Below are 19,292 nucleotides of genomic sequence, written 5' to 3'. Positions count from 1 at the left end.
TAAATCAGATCATTTTTATTGAACATTTTACAGTGTAAATACACGTTTTATCACATTACGTACAAGGATGACAGAGACATACTGTCCATAGGGCTAATAACAAAAAGGACACCAAACTATGTGTAGTAAACAAGTTTCGATCCCACCCCCCCACCCCTCCCATCCCACCCTAACCTGCAAAATACAAAGGCACATTGTTAAACATTTCTATTCAGACGTTGATGCTATGTGTTATCCACAGATCCCCTCCATAAGTGTCCCTGTAGTGAATGACCCTCAATACACGGGGTGGGGGTTGCATCTGCTTTTATAATGACAGCGGGGCCCGTGCAGTGACTGTATTCTACTACATCGTATCTCTAATAGTTAATTGTTATGGGTATATAATCGCATAATCAGCGCCTGTATACTTACAAGCGCTCGGTAGGTAGCAGAGAGGAGGGAGGAGGCAGGCCTGGAGGACGGTCGCTGGCAGCGTGTGTCACTATGTCACGCGCCTGCTTCATTCATAAAGTGGGCGGCGCAGGCGTGTGACATAGTGACTCACTCTGCCAGCGACAGTCCTCCCGGCCTGCCTCCTCCCTCCTCTCTGCTACCTACCGAGCGCTTGTAAGTATACAGGCGCTGATTATGCGATTATATACCCATAACAATTAACTATTAGAGATACGGTTATACAGTGAGCGGGGCCAGTGTAGTAGAATACAGTCACTGCACGGGCCCCGCTGTCATTATAAAAGCAGATACCGGCCCCCAGCCCCTCCTCCCTCACAGCTGATATACCCGCCGCGCGGCATCGCCGCGGGTGTATCATTGAAAATTCTGCAAAATCAGCAGTATTCGCCCCATAAGACGCACTGCTATTTTCCCCCCACTTCTGGGGGGGGGGGGGAAGTGCGTCTTATAGGGCGAAAAATACGGTATATGAAAATTGAAATTAGGGTCTAAATGTGACAGTTATCCTTTAAAGATACATCTAAAATTATTACGGTAATGGAAAATTTACAATATCAATCTCACTGAATTTTGGGAATATTAGATGTGAGTTCCCTATACACAGTCATTGATCACAAACAAGGGACAGAAGCACTCAACACTATACTACATAGAGAAGGGACTCTTGAGACTGATCAGATCCCGTTCACTAGAGAGAATACAACATATCCTTACTCAATTATTTTTGGGAAGCATCTGACTTATCTCCAGATACGTGGCACCGCCATGGGTACCAGATTCGCCTCCAGCTACACTAACTTATTTATGGCGCAGTGGGAGTTTGATACCATCAGGCCTCAGCTGGGGAAGGGTCTGGTACTCTGGCAGCGGTCCATTGAGGATATTCTCTTTATATGGGATAGGGGAAGGGAAGAACTAGAACAGTTCTTATTATATCTGAATCGTAACACAAATTTGAAATTCACTCCGAACATTAGTAAAGAACAGGTAGTGTTTTTAGACCTTGTTATTTCAGTTCAAGATAATAAACTTATGTGTAATACACATCAGAAACCAGTAGCAAAGAATAGTTATATTTTGTATTCCAGTTGTCATTTGCCTAGGTGGCTAATAAATATTCCTGTTAATCAGTTTTGTCGTTTGAAATGCAATTGTACTCTGGATGCCCAATTCGAGGAAGAAGCGAGACAGATGACTAGTGAGTTTATTAATAAAGATTATCCACATAATGTAATTCAAACATCTTTAGAACGTGTTAGAAAGATAGAGACACATTTTTTTACTACAAAAAGTTCTGATAAACTAGTAGATGAAATAGTGAGAATGATTCTCCCATTTAATTCTCAATACAAAATGTTGGAGAAAATAATAAATAAAAAAAACACTGGCATTATTTACTTAAAGATAAAACAATAGGGCCTTTATTACCAAGAATTCAGAGTATTACTTACACTAGAGCCTCGTCAATAGGAATATAAGTAGCCCCAACCATAAAGCATCAGAACAGAACAATGACTATCTCTAAATAGGTGAACCTGAAAGGTTTTCATAGATGTGGAAGATGTGGGAATTGCAAAACAACTGCAGGCCCTAGGAAGGTGGATTTAGTACGTTGTACACAAAATTCTTATAAGTGGGAAATAAGAGTTTCTAACCTGTAATACAATTAATGTAATTTATATGATTCAATGCCCCTGCAATAAGTAATATATAGGAAGAACAAAACAAACTCTAAAAAAAATAAAATAAATAATATCAGAACATATAACTAATATCCGGAATGGTTTTGAAAAACCTACTGTATCAAAACATTTCAAAGAATGTCATAACAAAGACCCTTGGGGTTTAACTTTTACAGCAATAGAAAGCATTCAGCGAAATTGAAGAGGTGGCAATCATATTGCAAGTAAGTCTCGGGCCGAACCTAGGAGAATTTTTGACTTTGAAACATTAATTCCACAAGGATTAAATGCAGATATGGAACTTTTTGGTTTTTTGGGATAATGGGGTCTGGGCCCAGGACTGATGAGACATCAGAGTCCGTCGGGCTCTCTCCCCCCTCTCAACATCTGAAGGTTAACCATATCAAGCAAATGATTCTATAAAGTTGAGCAATTATTTTGAATAGCCTTTTCAGATATATGTACGTAAAGGGGTTGAGAAGAAAAAAGTAACAATATGGATCTTTTTAATTTATTTTATATATAATTCTGCATTCTTTGGTCTAAATATACATTAAGGCATTGTTTATTCTTAAATGTGACTTGATAAAATGATTGGGAATAATAAAAAGTACTCCCAAAAAACCGCATATGTAAAGAAATACACATCAAAACCGCATATATAAAAAAAAAAAATTGTAAAAAAAATAACATTCTTGCTATATATTCTAACTATATGATTTTAAACATGATCGATACAGAAGAACAAAAAAGAAAAAAAAGAGATAAATATGAGAATATTAAGTAGAAGGTCTGATCCATTTACGGGTTTTCATGTCAACCCATTGGCAAAGTATTCCAGTCCAGATTTTGGCAATTATGAAACAATAAAAATGAGCAAAGTAATCCATATGACATACAGCCACTGGAGCTGGTGCTCCGAAACGCGTCTGGCGTTGTAAGTCACTACGATACGTATTTTGTTGGCATGTCGACAGTTTCATCTAATGAAAGATACTTCTACAAAAGATACTTCTACTTTCAAACTAATCCACTTATTGAGCGCTGCGGCTATCAATCCTGGAGCAAAGTATCCACCTGGTGAGCAGTAGGAGGTAGAAAGGGAAGATACCAAATACCACTCACACGCGCGCTTATTGGAGAACGCCAAGCGCCATTCATACCACTTAAAAGTGTTTCAAAAGAGGACACCTAGAGGTAGGGGTAAGTGCACAGCCCCAGATTCCTCTATTTGTGCTATAATATGTTGCAGGTGGAATCCTTTACAACGTTTAATCAAGCGGTGTCTGTAATATTTGTAATATTTGTATCTATGGACGTCATTATCAAATAATGAATCGACATGGCGGAGCTTTATTCACATCTAAGTGACTACCGTAATTATATCATTTGGCTCCAGAGACATTGAATATACCAATTCCCATATTTGAACTGTTCAATATACAATCATGAAGACCTATTACTAATCATGTTTACAAAGATCAAGTATCGATCATGTTTATGGGAATTTTAATTTTTTGAATCAACTTTTGGGACATTTTAATCTATTAGGCTCCTTTCACACGAGCGAGTATTCCGCGCGGATGCGATGCGGGAGGTGAACGCATTGCACCCGCACTGAATACCGACCCATTCATTTCTATGGGGCTGTGCACACGAGCGGTGATTTTCACGCATCACTTTTGCGTTGCGTGAAAATCGCAGCATGCTCCTCTTTGTGCGTTTTTCACGTAACGCAGGCCCCATAGAAATGAATGGGGTTGCGTGAAAATCGCAAGCATCCGCAAGCAAGTGCGGATGCGGTGCGATTTTCACACACGGTTGCTAGGAGACGATGGAGACCCGATCATTATTATTTTCCCTTATAACATGGTTATAAGGGAAAATAATAGCATTCTGAATACAGAATGCATAGTAAAACAGCGCTGGAGGGGTTAAAAAAAAATAAAAAATCATTTAACTCACCTTAATCCACTTGCTCGCATAGCCGGCATCTCCGTCTGTCTCTTTTACTGTATAGGACCTGTGGTGAGCATTAACTATAGTTCAAGGACCTGGGATGACGTCACTCCGGTCATCACATGGTACGTCACATGATCTTTTACCATGGTAAATCACCATGGTAAAAGATCATGTGACGTACCATGTGATGACCGGAGTGATGACCAGGTCCTTGAACTATAGTTAATGCTCACCACAGGTCCTATACAGTAAAAGAGACAGACGGAGATGCCGGCTACGCGAGCAAGTGGATTAAGGCGAGTTAAATTATTTTTAATTTTTTTTTTAACCCCTCCAGCGCTGTTTTACTATGCATTCTGTATTCAGAATGCTATTATTTTCCCTTATAACCATGTTATAAGGGAAAATAATACTATTTACAGAACACCGATCCCAAGCCCGAACTTCTGTGAAGAAGTTCGGGTTTGGGTACCAAACACCCGCGATTTTTCCTCACGCGAGTGCAAAACGCATTACAATGTTTTGCACTCGCGCGGAAAAATCGCGGGTGTTCCCGCAACGCACCCGCACATTTTCCCGCAACGCCCGTGTGAAAGAGGCCTTATATTTTATTTTCATCTGCTATATACAGTTTTTTTTCATTCAAAACGCAAACAAAACACAACATAAAGGATCCGATACCCTTTTCTTATATGAATTCATGTTTGGAGAATTATATTTTATGGACTGTTTAATCATGTGGAATAATGGATTATGAATAACAATTAATCACTAACTACATTTTTATTTATTTTAATATTCTTATTTTTCGTTGTAATTTATAAATCCACATGTAATATACAATTGATGATACAATATTTTTATCTTTCTGACTTTAATAATACATTTTTTATCCTACATACAGGTTAAACTCGAAAAATTAGAATATCGTGCAAAAGTCCATTTATTTCAGTAATGCAACTTAAAATGAATTGCATTCATGCAACTTAAAATCAGAATTTTATGAACGGTTCAATATTCTAGGCTCAAAGTGTCACACTCTAGTCAGCTAATTAATCCGTACCCCCTGAGCAAAGGGTACCTGAGATTGTGACTTTGGGGTTTCATAAGCTGTGAGCCATAATCATCCAAAATTATAACAAAAAGGCTTGAAATATCTCGCTTTGCATGTAATGAGTCTATCTTATATATTAGTTTCACCTTTTAAGTTGCATTACTGAAATAAATGAACTTTGCACGATATTCTAATTTTTCGAGTTTCACCTGTACATACTAGAAGGAAGAGTGCCTATCTTACAGTATTTACATGTTTATTTTTGGCAGATTGGGAGACCCAAACTGATAGTGAACCCTCCAATATCCAATGCGCACTAGTGTGAGCCCCGCTATTTATTAAAGTGATCCCAATACCTGAAAAAAATAAAATAAACACCCATGAAAATAATAAACTCCAAAATATGAGTGGCTCAGATTGAGCATAATATTTGAACCTCCATCAGCATCATTCATCAGCCATTATCTGTGCTTTGCATTTTTGGGTTTCAAGAAAGTTTTAACTATGCACAGCTCATAATTAACTGCAGGTTTTCTACACAGAAAGAATGACGGCACATTTCCCAATGGAGGTCTTGGAGATTTGTAAGAGAAGACAGGAGCCAGCTGGACCAAGTGGGAGCTTGATTATTAAAAGCCCTTAAGGTGAAGGGAGGACATTGACGAAAACAAGACTAGGGTTAGGTGGGACAGAAGATCCTGGACATGGACATGGACAGCTGTTACACACTACAAGCATCTGCACTACGAGATATTGAAATTTACATAGTGGGCACAATTACAAAACAGGACCTACGTCTGGTGAGCTCCAGATGTAGCAGTGCTAAGCTTGATATTGTGCAAACTTCACGATATTATAAATTTCCATGGCATTTCAAAAAAGAGATAAAAATTATTAGCCAAAATATGTTTACACCTTCTAAGAGGCAAAACTGGTCGAGCACTTGTCACCATGAAAATGCAACCCACAGGCAGCATGTTACAGAGCAGGAGGAGCTGAGCTAATTTCTAAATAAGTTTTGTGAGAAAAGATTGTAATTTATTAATTTAAATCTCTGTTCATACTACAAACCGGATTCCAAAAAAGTTGGGACACTAAACAAATTGTGAATAAAAACTGAATGCAATGATGTGGAGATGGCAAATGTCAATATTTTATTTGTAATAGAACGTAGATGACAGATCAAACGTTTAATCCGAGTAAATGTATCATTTTAAAGGAAAAATACGTTGATTCAAAATTTCACGGTGTCAACAAATCCCAAAAAAGTTGGGACAAGTAGCAATAAGAGGCTGGAAAAAGTAAATTTGAGCATAACGAAGAGCTGGAAGACCAATTAACACTAATTAGGTCAATTGGCAACATGATTGGGTATAAAAAGAGCTTCTCAGAGTGGCAGTGTCTCTCAGAAGCCAAGATGGGTAGAGGATCACCAATTCCCACAATGTTGCGCAGAAAGATAGTGGAGCAATATCAGAAAGGTGTTACCCAGCGAAAAATTGCAAAGACTTTGCATCTATCATCATCAACTGTGCATAACATCATCCGAAGATTCAGAGAATCTGGAACAATCTCTGTGCGTAAGGGTCAAGGCCGTAAAACCATACTGGATGCCCGTGATCTCCGGGCCCTTAAACGACACTGCACCACAAACAGGAATGCTACTGTAAAGGAAATCACAGAATGGGCTCAGGAATACTTCCAGAAACCATTGTCAGTGAACACAATCCACCGTGCCATCCGCCGTTGCCAGCTGAAACTCTACAGTGCAAAGAAGAAGCCATTTCTAAGCAAGATCCACAAGCTCAGGCGTTTTCACTGGGCCAGGGATCATTTAAAATGGAGTGTGGCAAAATGGAAGACTGTTCTGTGGTCAGACGAGTCACGATTCGAAGTTCTTTTTGGAAATCTGGGACGCCATGTCATCCGGACCAAAGAGGACAAGGACAACCTAAGTTGTTATCAACGCTCAGTTCAGAAGCTTGCATCTCTGATGGTATGGGGTTGCATGAGTGCATGTGGCATGGGCAGCTTGCATGTCTGGAAAGGCACCATCAATGCAGAAAAATATATTCAGGTTCTAGAACAACATATGCTCCCATCCAGACGTCATCTCTTTCAGGGAAGACCCTGCATTTTTCAACAAGATAATGCCAGACCACATTCTGCATCAATCACAACATCATGGCTGCGTAGGAGAAGGATCCGGGTACTGAAATGGCCAGTCTGCAGTCCAGATCTTTCACCTATAGAGAACATTTGGTGCATCATAAAGAGGAAGGTGCAACAAAGAAGGCCCAAGACGATTGAACAGTTAGAGGCCTGTATTAGACAAGGATGGGAGAGCATTCCTATTTCTAAACTTGAGAAACTGGTCTCCTCGGTCCCCAGACGTCTGTTGAGTGTTGTAAGAAGAAGGGGAGATGCCACACAGTGGTGAAAATGGCCTTGTCCCAACTTTTTGGGGATTTGTTGACACCATGAAATTCTGATTCAACATATTTTTCCCTTAAAATGGTACATTTTCTCAGTTTAAACTTTTGTTCCGTGATTTATGTTCTATTCTGAATAAAATATTAGAAGTTGGCACCTCCACATCATTGCATTCAGTTTTTATTCACGATTTGTATAGTGTCCCAACTTTTTTGGAATCCGGTTTGTATACTCAGGAGTCCACTGAGTTGGCCTACTTAGTGAGTGACAGCTATGTCGCCATACACCATGCATAAAAAGAAGGAACTTAACTCCACCCTGAATATGCCCAGGGTCAGAATCAAATCCAGGATCCTTTTAAAACATAAATGTATTTAGTGAACGCTGTAAAGCAGGGGTGGGGAACCTTTTTGCTGGCGAGGGCCATTTGGATATTTGTAACATCGTTCGGGGGCCATTCAAAATTCTCAACTTAACCCCTTAAGGACTCAGCCCTATTTCACCTTAAAGAGGACCTTTCACCGATTATTACACTATGAACTAACTATACAGACATGTAGAGCGGCGCCCGGGGATCTCACTGCACTTACTATTATCCCTGGGCGCCGCTCCGTTCTCCTGCTATGCCCTCCGGTATCTCCGTTCACTAAGTTATGGTAGGCGGAGTCTGCCCTTGTTCTTCTGTAGTGCTGGCCAATCGCATTGCAGAGCTCACAGCCTGGGAGAAAATAACCTCCCAGGCTGTGAGCTCTGCGCTGCGATTGGCCAGCGCTAGAGCAGAACAAGGGCAGACTCCGCCTACCATAACTTAGGGACTGAAATCTCCGCCTACTATAACTTAGTGAGCGGAGATACCGGAGGGCATAGCAGGAGAACGGAGCGGCGCCCAGGGATAATAGTAAGTGCAGTGAGATCCCCGGGCGCCGCTCTCCATGTCTGTATACTTAGTTCATAGTGTAATAATCGGTGAAAGGTCCTCTTTAAGGACTTGGCCATTTTTTGCAAATCTGACCAATGTCACTTTAAGTGCTGATAACTTACCCCCTTATCAGACCCCCATCCTCAGATCAGAACCCTAGCCTCAGATCAGAACCCCCAAACCACAGATCAGCCCCGATCAGACCCCCCCATAGGCCCCCAAGCCTTAGATCAGACCCCTAGCCTCAGATCAGACCCCCCCCAGCCTCAGAGCAGCCCCAATCAGACATTTAAAATAAACTTACCTCTCCAGCTCAGGACGGCGCTGTCTCTTGGCAGATTCACTTACCCTCCTTGGTGGTCTTCCTGCCGCACTGTACTGTGACCTGACACCGCACAGCGTCAGGTCATAGTGCACGTCTACATGCACTACGTCCTGACACTGTACGTGTCAGGACACAGTGTGAGGCCGGAAGACGACCAAGGAAGACGAGTACAGCTAGCAATGTGCTGTTCTCACCTTCCTGTGCCTCCCGCATGCTAATGACCACTTCCATAATGGAAGAGGTCATTAGCATTTTCTGGCAGGGGGCCAGGGGCCACATGAAATGGTCCCGTGGGCCGGAGGTTCCCCACCCCTGCTGTAAAGGGATAAAAATGTAAATGACAAATTTGCCTATTATTTTGTTGATTTTTTACTTTATGTATTATTAGAATGAAGGGAACAGGTTAAATTTTACAACCTAGGGAACACTCACGAAAATCCATAAAACTATGGCGGAATTGCTTTTTCCCCCCAATTTCACCCCATTTGGAATTTTCCCAGCCTCCCACTACATTGTTTGCAATATTGAAAGGTGCTTTTAAAAACTACAGCTTGTCCCCGCAAAAAATAAGCACTCATACGGTTATGTGAATGGAAAAGTAGGGGAAGGCAGGGAGTGAAAAACACAAAAGCAGAAAATCCCTGGGTCTTGAAAGGGTTAAGATCCAGCAGAGGAGGGGCGTAGCTATAGAGGGTGCAGAGGTAGGAGCCCAGGAGCTTGAAGGAGCCCAAAGACCCTTGTGCCGCAGGTGACATAGGTATTATGGAAAGTGCATGCTGGTCAAGTTACATCTCTGTCTGGAAGGAAGGTGTTAGGTCAAGAATTGTTTCCTCAGGCAGCAGGAAGGCTATGTGCTTCCCTGCCCCTGGCCACAAAGCACTGAGGAAGGGGGGCCCAAGCTGAACTCTTGCACTAGGGTCCTGAGCCTTTAGCTACGTCCCTGCAGCAGAGGATTATGAGAGAAGAGTGTGAACACAACATACAAGCAGTGGCATGATAAACTGTTAAATGGAAGTTCTAAGCAGACCTCAAATTGTACACATTTAATTAGAAGCATTATTCACCAAAATCCATGGTGAACATGCAAAGTGGTATCCTCCCAGAAAAAGAGAACCACCATCTTCTAGAAGTGACTCCCTATGAGGCAATGTCCACATTTTGAAGAAGCCTTAGAACACGACAAGGGAAAATAGGAAAGTCATAGGTCCAACACACACAGCTGTCCCAGGAGGTTTGCCCGTCATCAGTATGGAGAAGGATTTTGGCTGGGTGAGTGAGATACCTTAGGCACAGCTTAGGGGAGCAAAAGATAAATTGTGGCTTATGTTTTGCTCAGATTTTTACTTTTGTTGTCAACAAATGTGTCCGTTCTGCAGTGAGCACTTACCTTGGACTATGATGTTAGCTGCTGAATGAATAGTATCCATAGTGTTGGTTGCAAAACATGTGTATTCCCCAGCATCGTCTGGGTTGACTTCTTGAATGTACAATCCCCCGGAAGGCGTAATCGTGATGCGTGGATCACTGGGTAGTGGGGTCCTATCCCCTCTGGTCCATGTTATTCTTGGTTGTGGTTGACCAGCTGCACTGCACTCCAATGTGACACTTTCACCAACAAGTACTTCTGTGTTTTGAGGTTGTATCACGAAATTTGGCCTGGCTGTTTAGGATGGAAATTACATAGAAGTTAACCAATTGTCCATATTTTGTCCACTAAAAGTACTTCAAAGCAATTCGTCACAAAGCAGATTTTTTTGGTAAAATTCGGCGAAGCAGTCAAATTGAATTTTACAAAACCTCGCTCAACTCTAGTTGGAGGAAATCCGCACAAACACATTGAGGGACATTTATTAAACCTTTTACAACATTATTGTGGCGTAAAAAAGTTGCAAGTTATGACACATGTCGTATGTGCACCATAATTAGCAACTTTTTAAGCTTTTCCCAAGTGCGGAGAAATGGAAGCGGGGTTTTGTGCCACCCGCCGAATTTACTATAGCGTTTGCCAGAAAGTAGCGTAAGTTCTAGCTAAAGACTTCCGGGCACGGCCAGGCAGAGATGCGCCTAATTTATTAGGAGGCATCTGCATCTTAATAAATTAGGCGCATGTCCTGCCAGACCAGGGGGATCCTGATGTATGGGTATGTCAGTCTTGATAAATGTCCCTCATTGACTACAGACAAACTCCATGTTTCCCCTGGTTGGATTTGAACCCAGTACAAGATGACTATCCCCCCCGAGACATCATGCTACTTGGAGGCACAAGGAGCTGCGGTTTACAGAAAACAACATGGAGTCTATGGGAGACGTCACACGGAGTGCTTAATGGTCTGTAATGCGGAAAAGGAGACACCTTGAGGGAGGGCTATGAAATTGTGCAGAGTTGCCAACAGTCCTGAATTTGCAGGGAGTGTCCCTAATTTTTTTTTACAGACAGTCTCAGCAAATTCAGGCTGTCCCAGGCAGAAGACTCGACTGTAAATGGGTGGACTCGGATTAATTTGGGGTGTTCCCGGGCAGGGCTTACCCGCCCCCAAATTTACCAACTGCTATGATGGCACGTATGATTGTGTAAAATAAAAACTGTCTTTGCCGTCCAATCACAGCACAGTTTTTATTTCACAGTCTGCTCCATAAACATGTAAGCTGAACTGTGAATGGTTGCTAGGGGCAACAAATACAGTTTCTGTTTTAGACCATTTTCATAAATCTGCTGCAGTACAGGGCCCGAGCACATACATTAAACTTTACTTAAAGGGGTTGTCTCACTTCAGCAAGTAGCATTTATTATGCAGAGAAAGTTAATACAAGGCACTTACTAATGTATTGTTATTACCAATATTGCCTCCTTTGCTGGCTGGATTCATTTTTCCATCACATTATACACTGCTCGTGTCCATGATTACAACCACCCTGTAATCCAGCAGTGGTGGCCGTGTGTGCACACTATAGGAAAAAGCATCAGCCTATGTTCTCTCCCCATTAAGAGGAAACTGTAAGCCTGCTGGCCAGACGAAACAGTATACCTGGCCTCATCTCTCAACTACAAAAAAAAAAAAAGAAATCTGTGTTGCCCATAGCAACTAATCAGAGCTCAGCTTTAATTTCTTAAATTGCTCTGGTAAAATGAAATTGGTGATTGGTTGCTATGGGAAACCAAGACAATTTTCTCATTAGAAAGTTTTGGTAAATCTGCCCCAAAAGTAAACCAAATTACATTTAGGTTTATCTTAACTTCCTACAGTGTATACCTGGGGTCCCATAATATCGAAGGGTGACCTCGTGGGTCTTCACTTCCCCAGCTACATTTTTTGCCATACACTGGTAAATTCCCTGGTCAGTCTCCTGAGTATTCTGGATCATCAATGTGCCATCTTCTAGGAGATTCAGCCGGGCGTCCTCTTGCATACTCAGTTCGTTTCTAGAATAAGCATTTACATTACAGAAAGAAGAAATAAAATTGAATGTACAAATATAAAATATGGATTCTTTACAATGACAATAGAAATCTGTTTTCTGTAAATTTTTAAAAAAATTATAATTTTCTTAGATTTTTCTTAAATCTGAACGTATCATTCAGATATTAAATAAAATGTATATTATTTGGTAGAATCGCAGTGGATTGCTGAAACCGTACTTCAAATAAGCCTAGAATAAGGCTCTGTGGATCAGGTGACATTACTGCTGGGCAGGCTGCATTTCGCTGCGAGAGGTTCTCTTTAAATAGTTCCCAGGTTTACAGAGGAGCCGTCACCTTTCCTGATGTCTGTTTAATAACCAATTACATTCCCCATGTAATAACAAGAGCATCTATTCTCTTGACTATGTTGTGCCATTCCTTTAGTATTCCTCCTTCAAATTATGAATAAATTACTCGAGGGATAGTGCTGTATTGGGGATATATATACACTGCGTGCAGAATTATTAGGCAAATGAGTATTTTGACCACATCATCCTCTTTATGCATGTTGTCTTACTCCAAGCTGTAGAGGCTCGAAAGCCTACTACCAATTAAGCATATTAGGTGATGTGCATCTCTGTAATGAGAAGGGGTGTGGTCTAATGACATCAACACCCTATATTAGGTGTGCATAATTATTAGGCAACTTCCTTTCCTTTGGCAAAATGGGTCAAAAGAAGGACTTGACAGGCTCAGAAAAGTCAAAAATAGTGAGATATCTTGCAGAGGGATGCAGCACTCTTAAAATTGCAAAGCTTCTGAAGCGTGATCATCGAACAATCAAGCGTTTCATTCAAAATAGTCAACAGGGTCGCAAGAAGCGTGTGGAAAAACCAAGGCGCAAAATAACTGCCCATGAACTGAGAAAAGTCAAGCGTGCAGCTGCCAAGATGCCACTTGCCACCAGTTTGGCCATATTTCAGAGCTGCAACATCACTGGAGTGCCCAAAAGCACAAGGTGTGCAATACTCAGAGACATGGCCAAGGTAAGAAAGGCTGAAAGACGACCACCACTGAACAAGACACACAAGCTGAAACGTCAAGACTGGGCCAAGAAATATCTCAAGACTGATTTTTCTAAGGTTTTATGGACTGATGAAATGAGAGTGAGTCTTGATGGGCCAGATGGATGGCCCCGTGGCTGGATTGGTAAAGGGCAGAGAGCTCCAGTCCGACTCAGACGCCAGCAAGGTGGAGGTGGAGTACTGGTTTGGGCTGGTATCATCAAAGATGAGCTTGTGGGGCCTTTTCGGGTTGAGGATGGAGTCAAGCTCAACTCCCAGTCCTACTGCCAGTTTCTGGAAGACACCTTCTTCAAGCAGTGGTACAGGAAGAAGTCTGCATCCTTCAAGAAAAACATGATTTTCATGCAGGACAATGCTCCATCACACGCGTCCAAGTACTCCACAGCGTGGCTGGCAAGAAAGGGTATAAAAGAAGAAAATCGAATGACATGGCCTCCTTGTTCACCTGATCTGAACCCCATTGAGAACCTGTGGTCCATCATCAAATGTGGGATTTACAAGGAGGGAAAACAGTACACCTCTCTGAACAGTGTCTGGGAGGCTGTGGTTGCTGCTGCACGCAATGTTGATGGTGAACAGATCAAAACACTGACAGAATCCATGGATGGCAGGCTTTTGAGTGTCCTTGCAAAGAAAGGTGTCTATATTGGTCACTGATTTGTTTTTGTTTTTGAATGTCAGAAATGTATATTTGTGAATGTTGAGATGTTATATTGGTTTCACTGGTAAAAATAAATAATTGAAATGGGTATATATTTGTTTTTTGTTAAGTTGCCTAATAATTATGCACAGTAATAGTCACCTGCACACACAGATATCCCCCTAAAATAGCTAAAACTAAAAACAAACTAAAAACTACTTCCAAAAATATTCAGCTTTGATATTAATGAGTTTTTTGGGTTCATTGAGAACATGGTTGTTGTTCAATAATAAAATTAATCCTCAAAAATACAACTTGCCTAATAATTCTGCACTCCCTGTATATATATATATATATAAATAATGTATGTATGTATATGTGTGTGTATATGTATGTATGTTTGTGTATGTATGTATGTATGTATGTATGTATGTATGTTTGTTTGTTTGTTTGTTTGTGTGTATGTACACTGCTCAAAAAAATAAGGGGAACACTTAAACAACACAATGTAACTCCAAGTCAATCACACTTCTGTGAAATCAAACTGTCCACTTAGGAAGCAACACCGAGTGACAATCAATTTCACATGCTGTTGTGCAAATGGGATAGACAACAGGTGGAAATTATAGGCAATTAGCAAGACATCCCCCAATAAAGGAGTGGTTCTGCAGGTGGTGACCACAGACCACTTCTCAGTTCCTATGCTTCCTGGCTGATGTTTTGGTCACTTTTGAATGCTGGCGGTGCTTTCACTCTAGTGGTAGCATGAGACGGAGTCTACAACCCACACAAGTGACTCAGGTAGTGCAGCTTATCCAGGATGGCACATCAATGCGAGCTGTGGCAAGAAGTTTTGCTGTGTCTGTCAGCGTAGTTTCCAGAGCATGGAGGTGCTACCAGGAGACAGGCCAGTACATCAGGAGACGTGGAGGAGGCCGTAGGAGGGCAACAACCCAGCAGCAGGACCGCTACCTCCGCCTTTGTGCAAGGAGGAACAGGAGGAGCACTGCCAGAGCCCTTCAAAATGACCTCCAGCAGGCCACAAATGTGCATGTGTCTGCAAACGGTCAGAAACAGACTCCATGAGGGTGATATGAGGGCCCGACGTCCATAGGTGGGGGTTGTGCTTACAGCCCAACACCGTGCAGGACGTTTGGCATTTGCCAGAGAACACCAAGATTGGCAAATTCGCCACTGTCGCCCTGTGCGCTTCACAGATGAAAGCAGGTTCACACTGAGCACATGTGACAGATGTGACAGAGTCTTGAGACGCGGTGGAGAACGTTCTGCTGCCTGCAACATCCTCCAGCATGACTGGTTTGGCATTGGGTCAGTAATGGTGTGGGGTGGCATTTCTTTGGAGGGCCGCACAGCCCTCCATGTGCTCGCCAGAGGTAGCCTGACTGCCATTAGGTACCGAGATGAGATCCTCAGACCCCTTGTGAGACCATATGCTGGTGCGGTTGGCCCTGGGTTCCTCCTAATGCAAGACAATGCTAGACCTCATGTGGCTGGAGTGTGTCAGCAGTTCCTGCAAGACGAAGGCATTGATGCTATGGACTGGCCCGCCCGTTCCCCAGACCTGAATCCAATTGAGCACATCTGGGACATCATGTCTCGCTCTATCCACCAATGTCACGTTGCACCACAGACTGTCCAGGAGTTGGCAGATGCTTTAGTCCAGGTCTGGGAGGAGATCCCTCAGGAGACCGTCCGCCACCTCATCAGGAGCATGCACAGGCGTTGTAGGGAGGTCATACAGGCACGTGGAGGCCACACACACCACTGAGCCTCATTTTGACTTGTTTTAAGGACATTACATCAAAGTTGGATCAGCCTGTAGTGTGTTTTTCCACTTTAATTTTGAGTGTGACTCCAAATCCAGACCTCCATGGGTTGAAAAATTTGATTTCCATTTTTTTATTTTTGTGTGATTTTGTTGTCAGCACATTCAACTATGTAAAGAACAAAGTATTTCAGAAGAATATTTAATTAATTCAGATCTAGGATGTGTTATTTTTGTGTTCCCTTTATTCTTTTGAGCAGTGTATGTATGTATGTATGTATGTATGTATGTATGTATGTATGTTTGTGTGTGTGTGTGTGTGTGTGTGTATGTTTGTATATTTGTGTGTATGTATGTTTGTGTGTGTATGTATGTGTATGTATGTATGTGTGTGTATATGTACAGTACAGACCAAAAGTTTGGACACCTTCTCATTCAAAGAGTTTTCTTTATTTTCATGACTATGAAAATTGTAGATTCACACTGAAGGCATCAAAACTATGAATTAACACATGTGGAATTATATACATAACAAACAAGTGTGAGACAACTGAAAATATGTCATATTCTAGGTTCTTCAAAGTAGCCACCTTTTGCTTTGATTACTGCTTTGCACACTCTTGATGAGCTTCAAGAGGTAGTCCCCTGAAATGGTTTTCACTTCACAGGTGTGCCCTGTCAGGTTTAATAAGTGGGATTTCTTGCCTTATAAATGGGGTTGGGACCATCAGTGGCGTTGAGGAGAAGTCAGGTGGATACACAGCTGATAAGCCTACTGAATAGACTGTTAGAATTGGTATTATGGCAAGAAAAAAGCAGCTAAGTAAAGAAAAATGAGTGGCCATCATTACTTTAAGAAATGAAGGTCAGTCAGTCAGCCGAAAAATTGGGAAAACTTTGAAAGTAAGGGCTATTTGACCATGAAGGAGAGTGATGGGGTGCTGCGCCAGATGACCTGGCCTCCACAGTCACCGGACCTGAACTCAATCGAGATGGTTTGGGGTGAGCTGGACCGCAGAGTGAAGGCAAAAGGGCCAACAAGTGCTAAGCATCTCTGGGAACTCCTTCAAGACTGTTGGAAGACCATTTCAGGGGACTACCTCTTGAAGCTCATCAAGAGAATGCCAAGAGTGTGCAAAGCAGTAATCAAAGCAAAAGGTGGCTACTTTGAAGAACCTAGAATATGACATATTTTCAGTTGTTTCACACTTGTTTGTTATGTATAGAATTCCACATGTGTTAATTCATAGTTTTGATGCCTTCATAGTCATGAAAATAAAGAAAACTCTTTGAATGAGAAGGTGTGTCCAAACTTTTGGTCTGTACTGTATGTATGTATGTATGTATGTATGTTCCGTGAAAACTCAAACACAACCATCCATTTCAACGAAACTTGGTATACACATCCCTTGCTACCTGGAAAGAAATCTTGCGGGGGTCTCAGCTCTCTAGGACTAACCATTCCTGAGATATTCCCAAAAAATGACCTGCATTATCCAATACAAGCCTGCCAGTCTTTCACTTAAATCCTAACTGACATACACACGGTCACATGTCCCTTATCAGCCAATAGAAGTTCGCAGGTCCTACTCCAGGTTGCCATAACAACTGATCACAGGTTTTAGCAGTTCGCAAGTGCAGAAATATTCAATCATATGACGTATGATGGCACAACTACACTGCTACATGCATGGGGGCAGGGGCCACTATTAAACGGACGGGCACCATGGAGGTCACTGTTAAAGGGGCGGTCACTGTTAAAGGGGCGGCCACCGTGAAAAACACTGTTAAATGGGCGGTCACCATTAAAAGGGGTGGCCACTGTGAAAGTCACTGTTATTTAACATAAAATTGCAATAAATACCCGAGCAACGCTGGGTCATCAGCTAGTACATTATTATATATATGTGCAAAGAAAAAAAGTTTTAGCAGCTCTCACCTCTAGCCACCTGCGTGAAGCACAGAAGGAAAGTGACTTGAACCTAGCCACACTTTATGTGTCCAAAAAACAAAGAGGTTGATTCCAGCTTTTGACGTATAAAAAGTATTCTTTATTCGGCTTGCAGTATTAAGATCCAACAAATGTCATATGGAGAGACACAGATTGTCTTATTGTCTTGATGAAGGGCTCAATACCATAGCCCGAAACGCGTCACAATCTGTGTCTCTCCATATGACATTTGTTGGATCTTAATACTGCAAGCCGAATAAAGAATACTTTTTATACGTCAAAAGCTGGAATCAACCTCTTTGTTTTTTGGACATTATTATATATATATATAAATCTCCATTAGATGGATATATATGATCCATATGCAGGTAACGAACAATTTAATTGTCAGCGGACATTTACAGTTGCAAGAAAAAGTATGTGAACCCTTTGGAATGATATGGATTTCTGCACAAATTGGTCATAAAATGTGATCTGATCTTCATCTAAGTCACAATAGACAATCACAGTCTGCTTAAACTAATAAACACACAAAGAATTAAATGTTACCATGTTTTTATTGAACACAACATGTAGACATTCACAGTGCAGGTGGAAAAAGTATGTGAACCCTTGGATTTAATCACTGGTTGAACCTCCTTTGGCAGCAATAACTTCAACCAAACATTTCCTGTAGTTGCAAAACAGACGTGCACAACGGTCAGGAGTAATTCTTGACCATTCCTCTTTACAGAACGGTTTCAGTTCAGCAATATTCTTGGGATGTCTGGTGTGAATCGCTTTCTTGAGGTCATGCCACAGCATCTCAATCGGGTTGAGGTCAGGACTCTGACTGGGCCACTCCAGAAGGCGTATTTTCTTCTGTTTAAGCCATTCAGTTGTTGATTTACCTCTATGCTTTGGGTCGTTTTCCTGTTGCAACACCCATCTTCTGTTGAGCTTCAGCTGGTGGACAGATGGCCTTAAATTCTTCTGCAAAATGTCTTGATAAACTTGGGAATTCATTTTTCCTTCGATGATAGCAATCCGTCCAGGCCCTGTCACAGCAAAGCAGCCCCAAACCATGATGCCCCCACCACCATACTTCACAGTTGGGATGAGGTTTTGATGTTGGAGTGCTGTGCCTCTTTTTCTCCACACATAGTGTTGTGTGTTTCTTCCAAACAACTTTCATCTGTCCACAGAATATTTTGCCAGTACTGCTGTGGAACATCCAGGTGCTCTTGTGCAAACTGTAAACGTGCAGCAATGTTTTTTTTGGACAGCAGTGGCTTCCTCTGTTATCCTCCCATGAAATTCATTCTTGTTTAGTGTTTTACGTATCATAGATTCGCTAACAGGGATGCTAGCATATGCCAGAGACTTTTGTAAGTCTTTAGCTGACACTCTAGGATTCTTCTTCACCTCATGAGCAGTCTGCGCTGTGCTCTTGCAGTCATCTTTACAGGACGGCCACTCCTAGGGAGAGTAGCAGCAGTGCTGAATTTCTCCATTTATAGACAATTTGTCTTACTGTGGACTGATGAAAAGCAAGGCTTTTGGAGATACTTTTATAACCCTTTCCAGCTTTATGCAAGTCATCAATTCTTAATTGTAGGT

At 41.8% G+C, this 19,292-nt stretch overlaps 1 protein-coding gene across 1 annotated transcript in view; it reads right to left on the bottom strand.

The window, feature by feature from the left end:
• Window positions 1–19,292, bottom strand: part of PXDN (peroxidasin) — a 117,818-nt gene that overhangs the window by 30,431 nt on the left and 68,095 nt on the right. The window contains exons 9-10 of the mRNA XM_040427572.1: window positions 12,083–12,252; window positions 10,219–10,491 (exon numbers count right to left, since the gene is read on the bottom strand). Coding sequence (XP_040283506.1) covers window positions 10,219–10,491; window positions 12,083–12,252 — 443 coding nt within the window. The remainder of the gene's footprint in view (window positions 1–10,218; window positions 10,492–12,082; window positions 12,253–19,292) is intronic.

This window comes from Bufo bufo, chromosome 4 (genome assembly GCF_905171765.1).
Source record: "Bufo bufo chromosome 4, aBufBuf1.1, whole genome shotgun sequence".
Lineage (NCBI taxonomy): Eukaryota > Metazoa > Chordata > Amphibia > Anura > Bufonidae > Bufo > Bufo bufo.
This window is presented reverse-complemented; position numbering and strand designations above follow the sequence as displayed.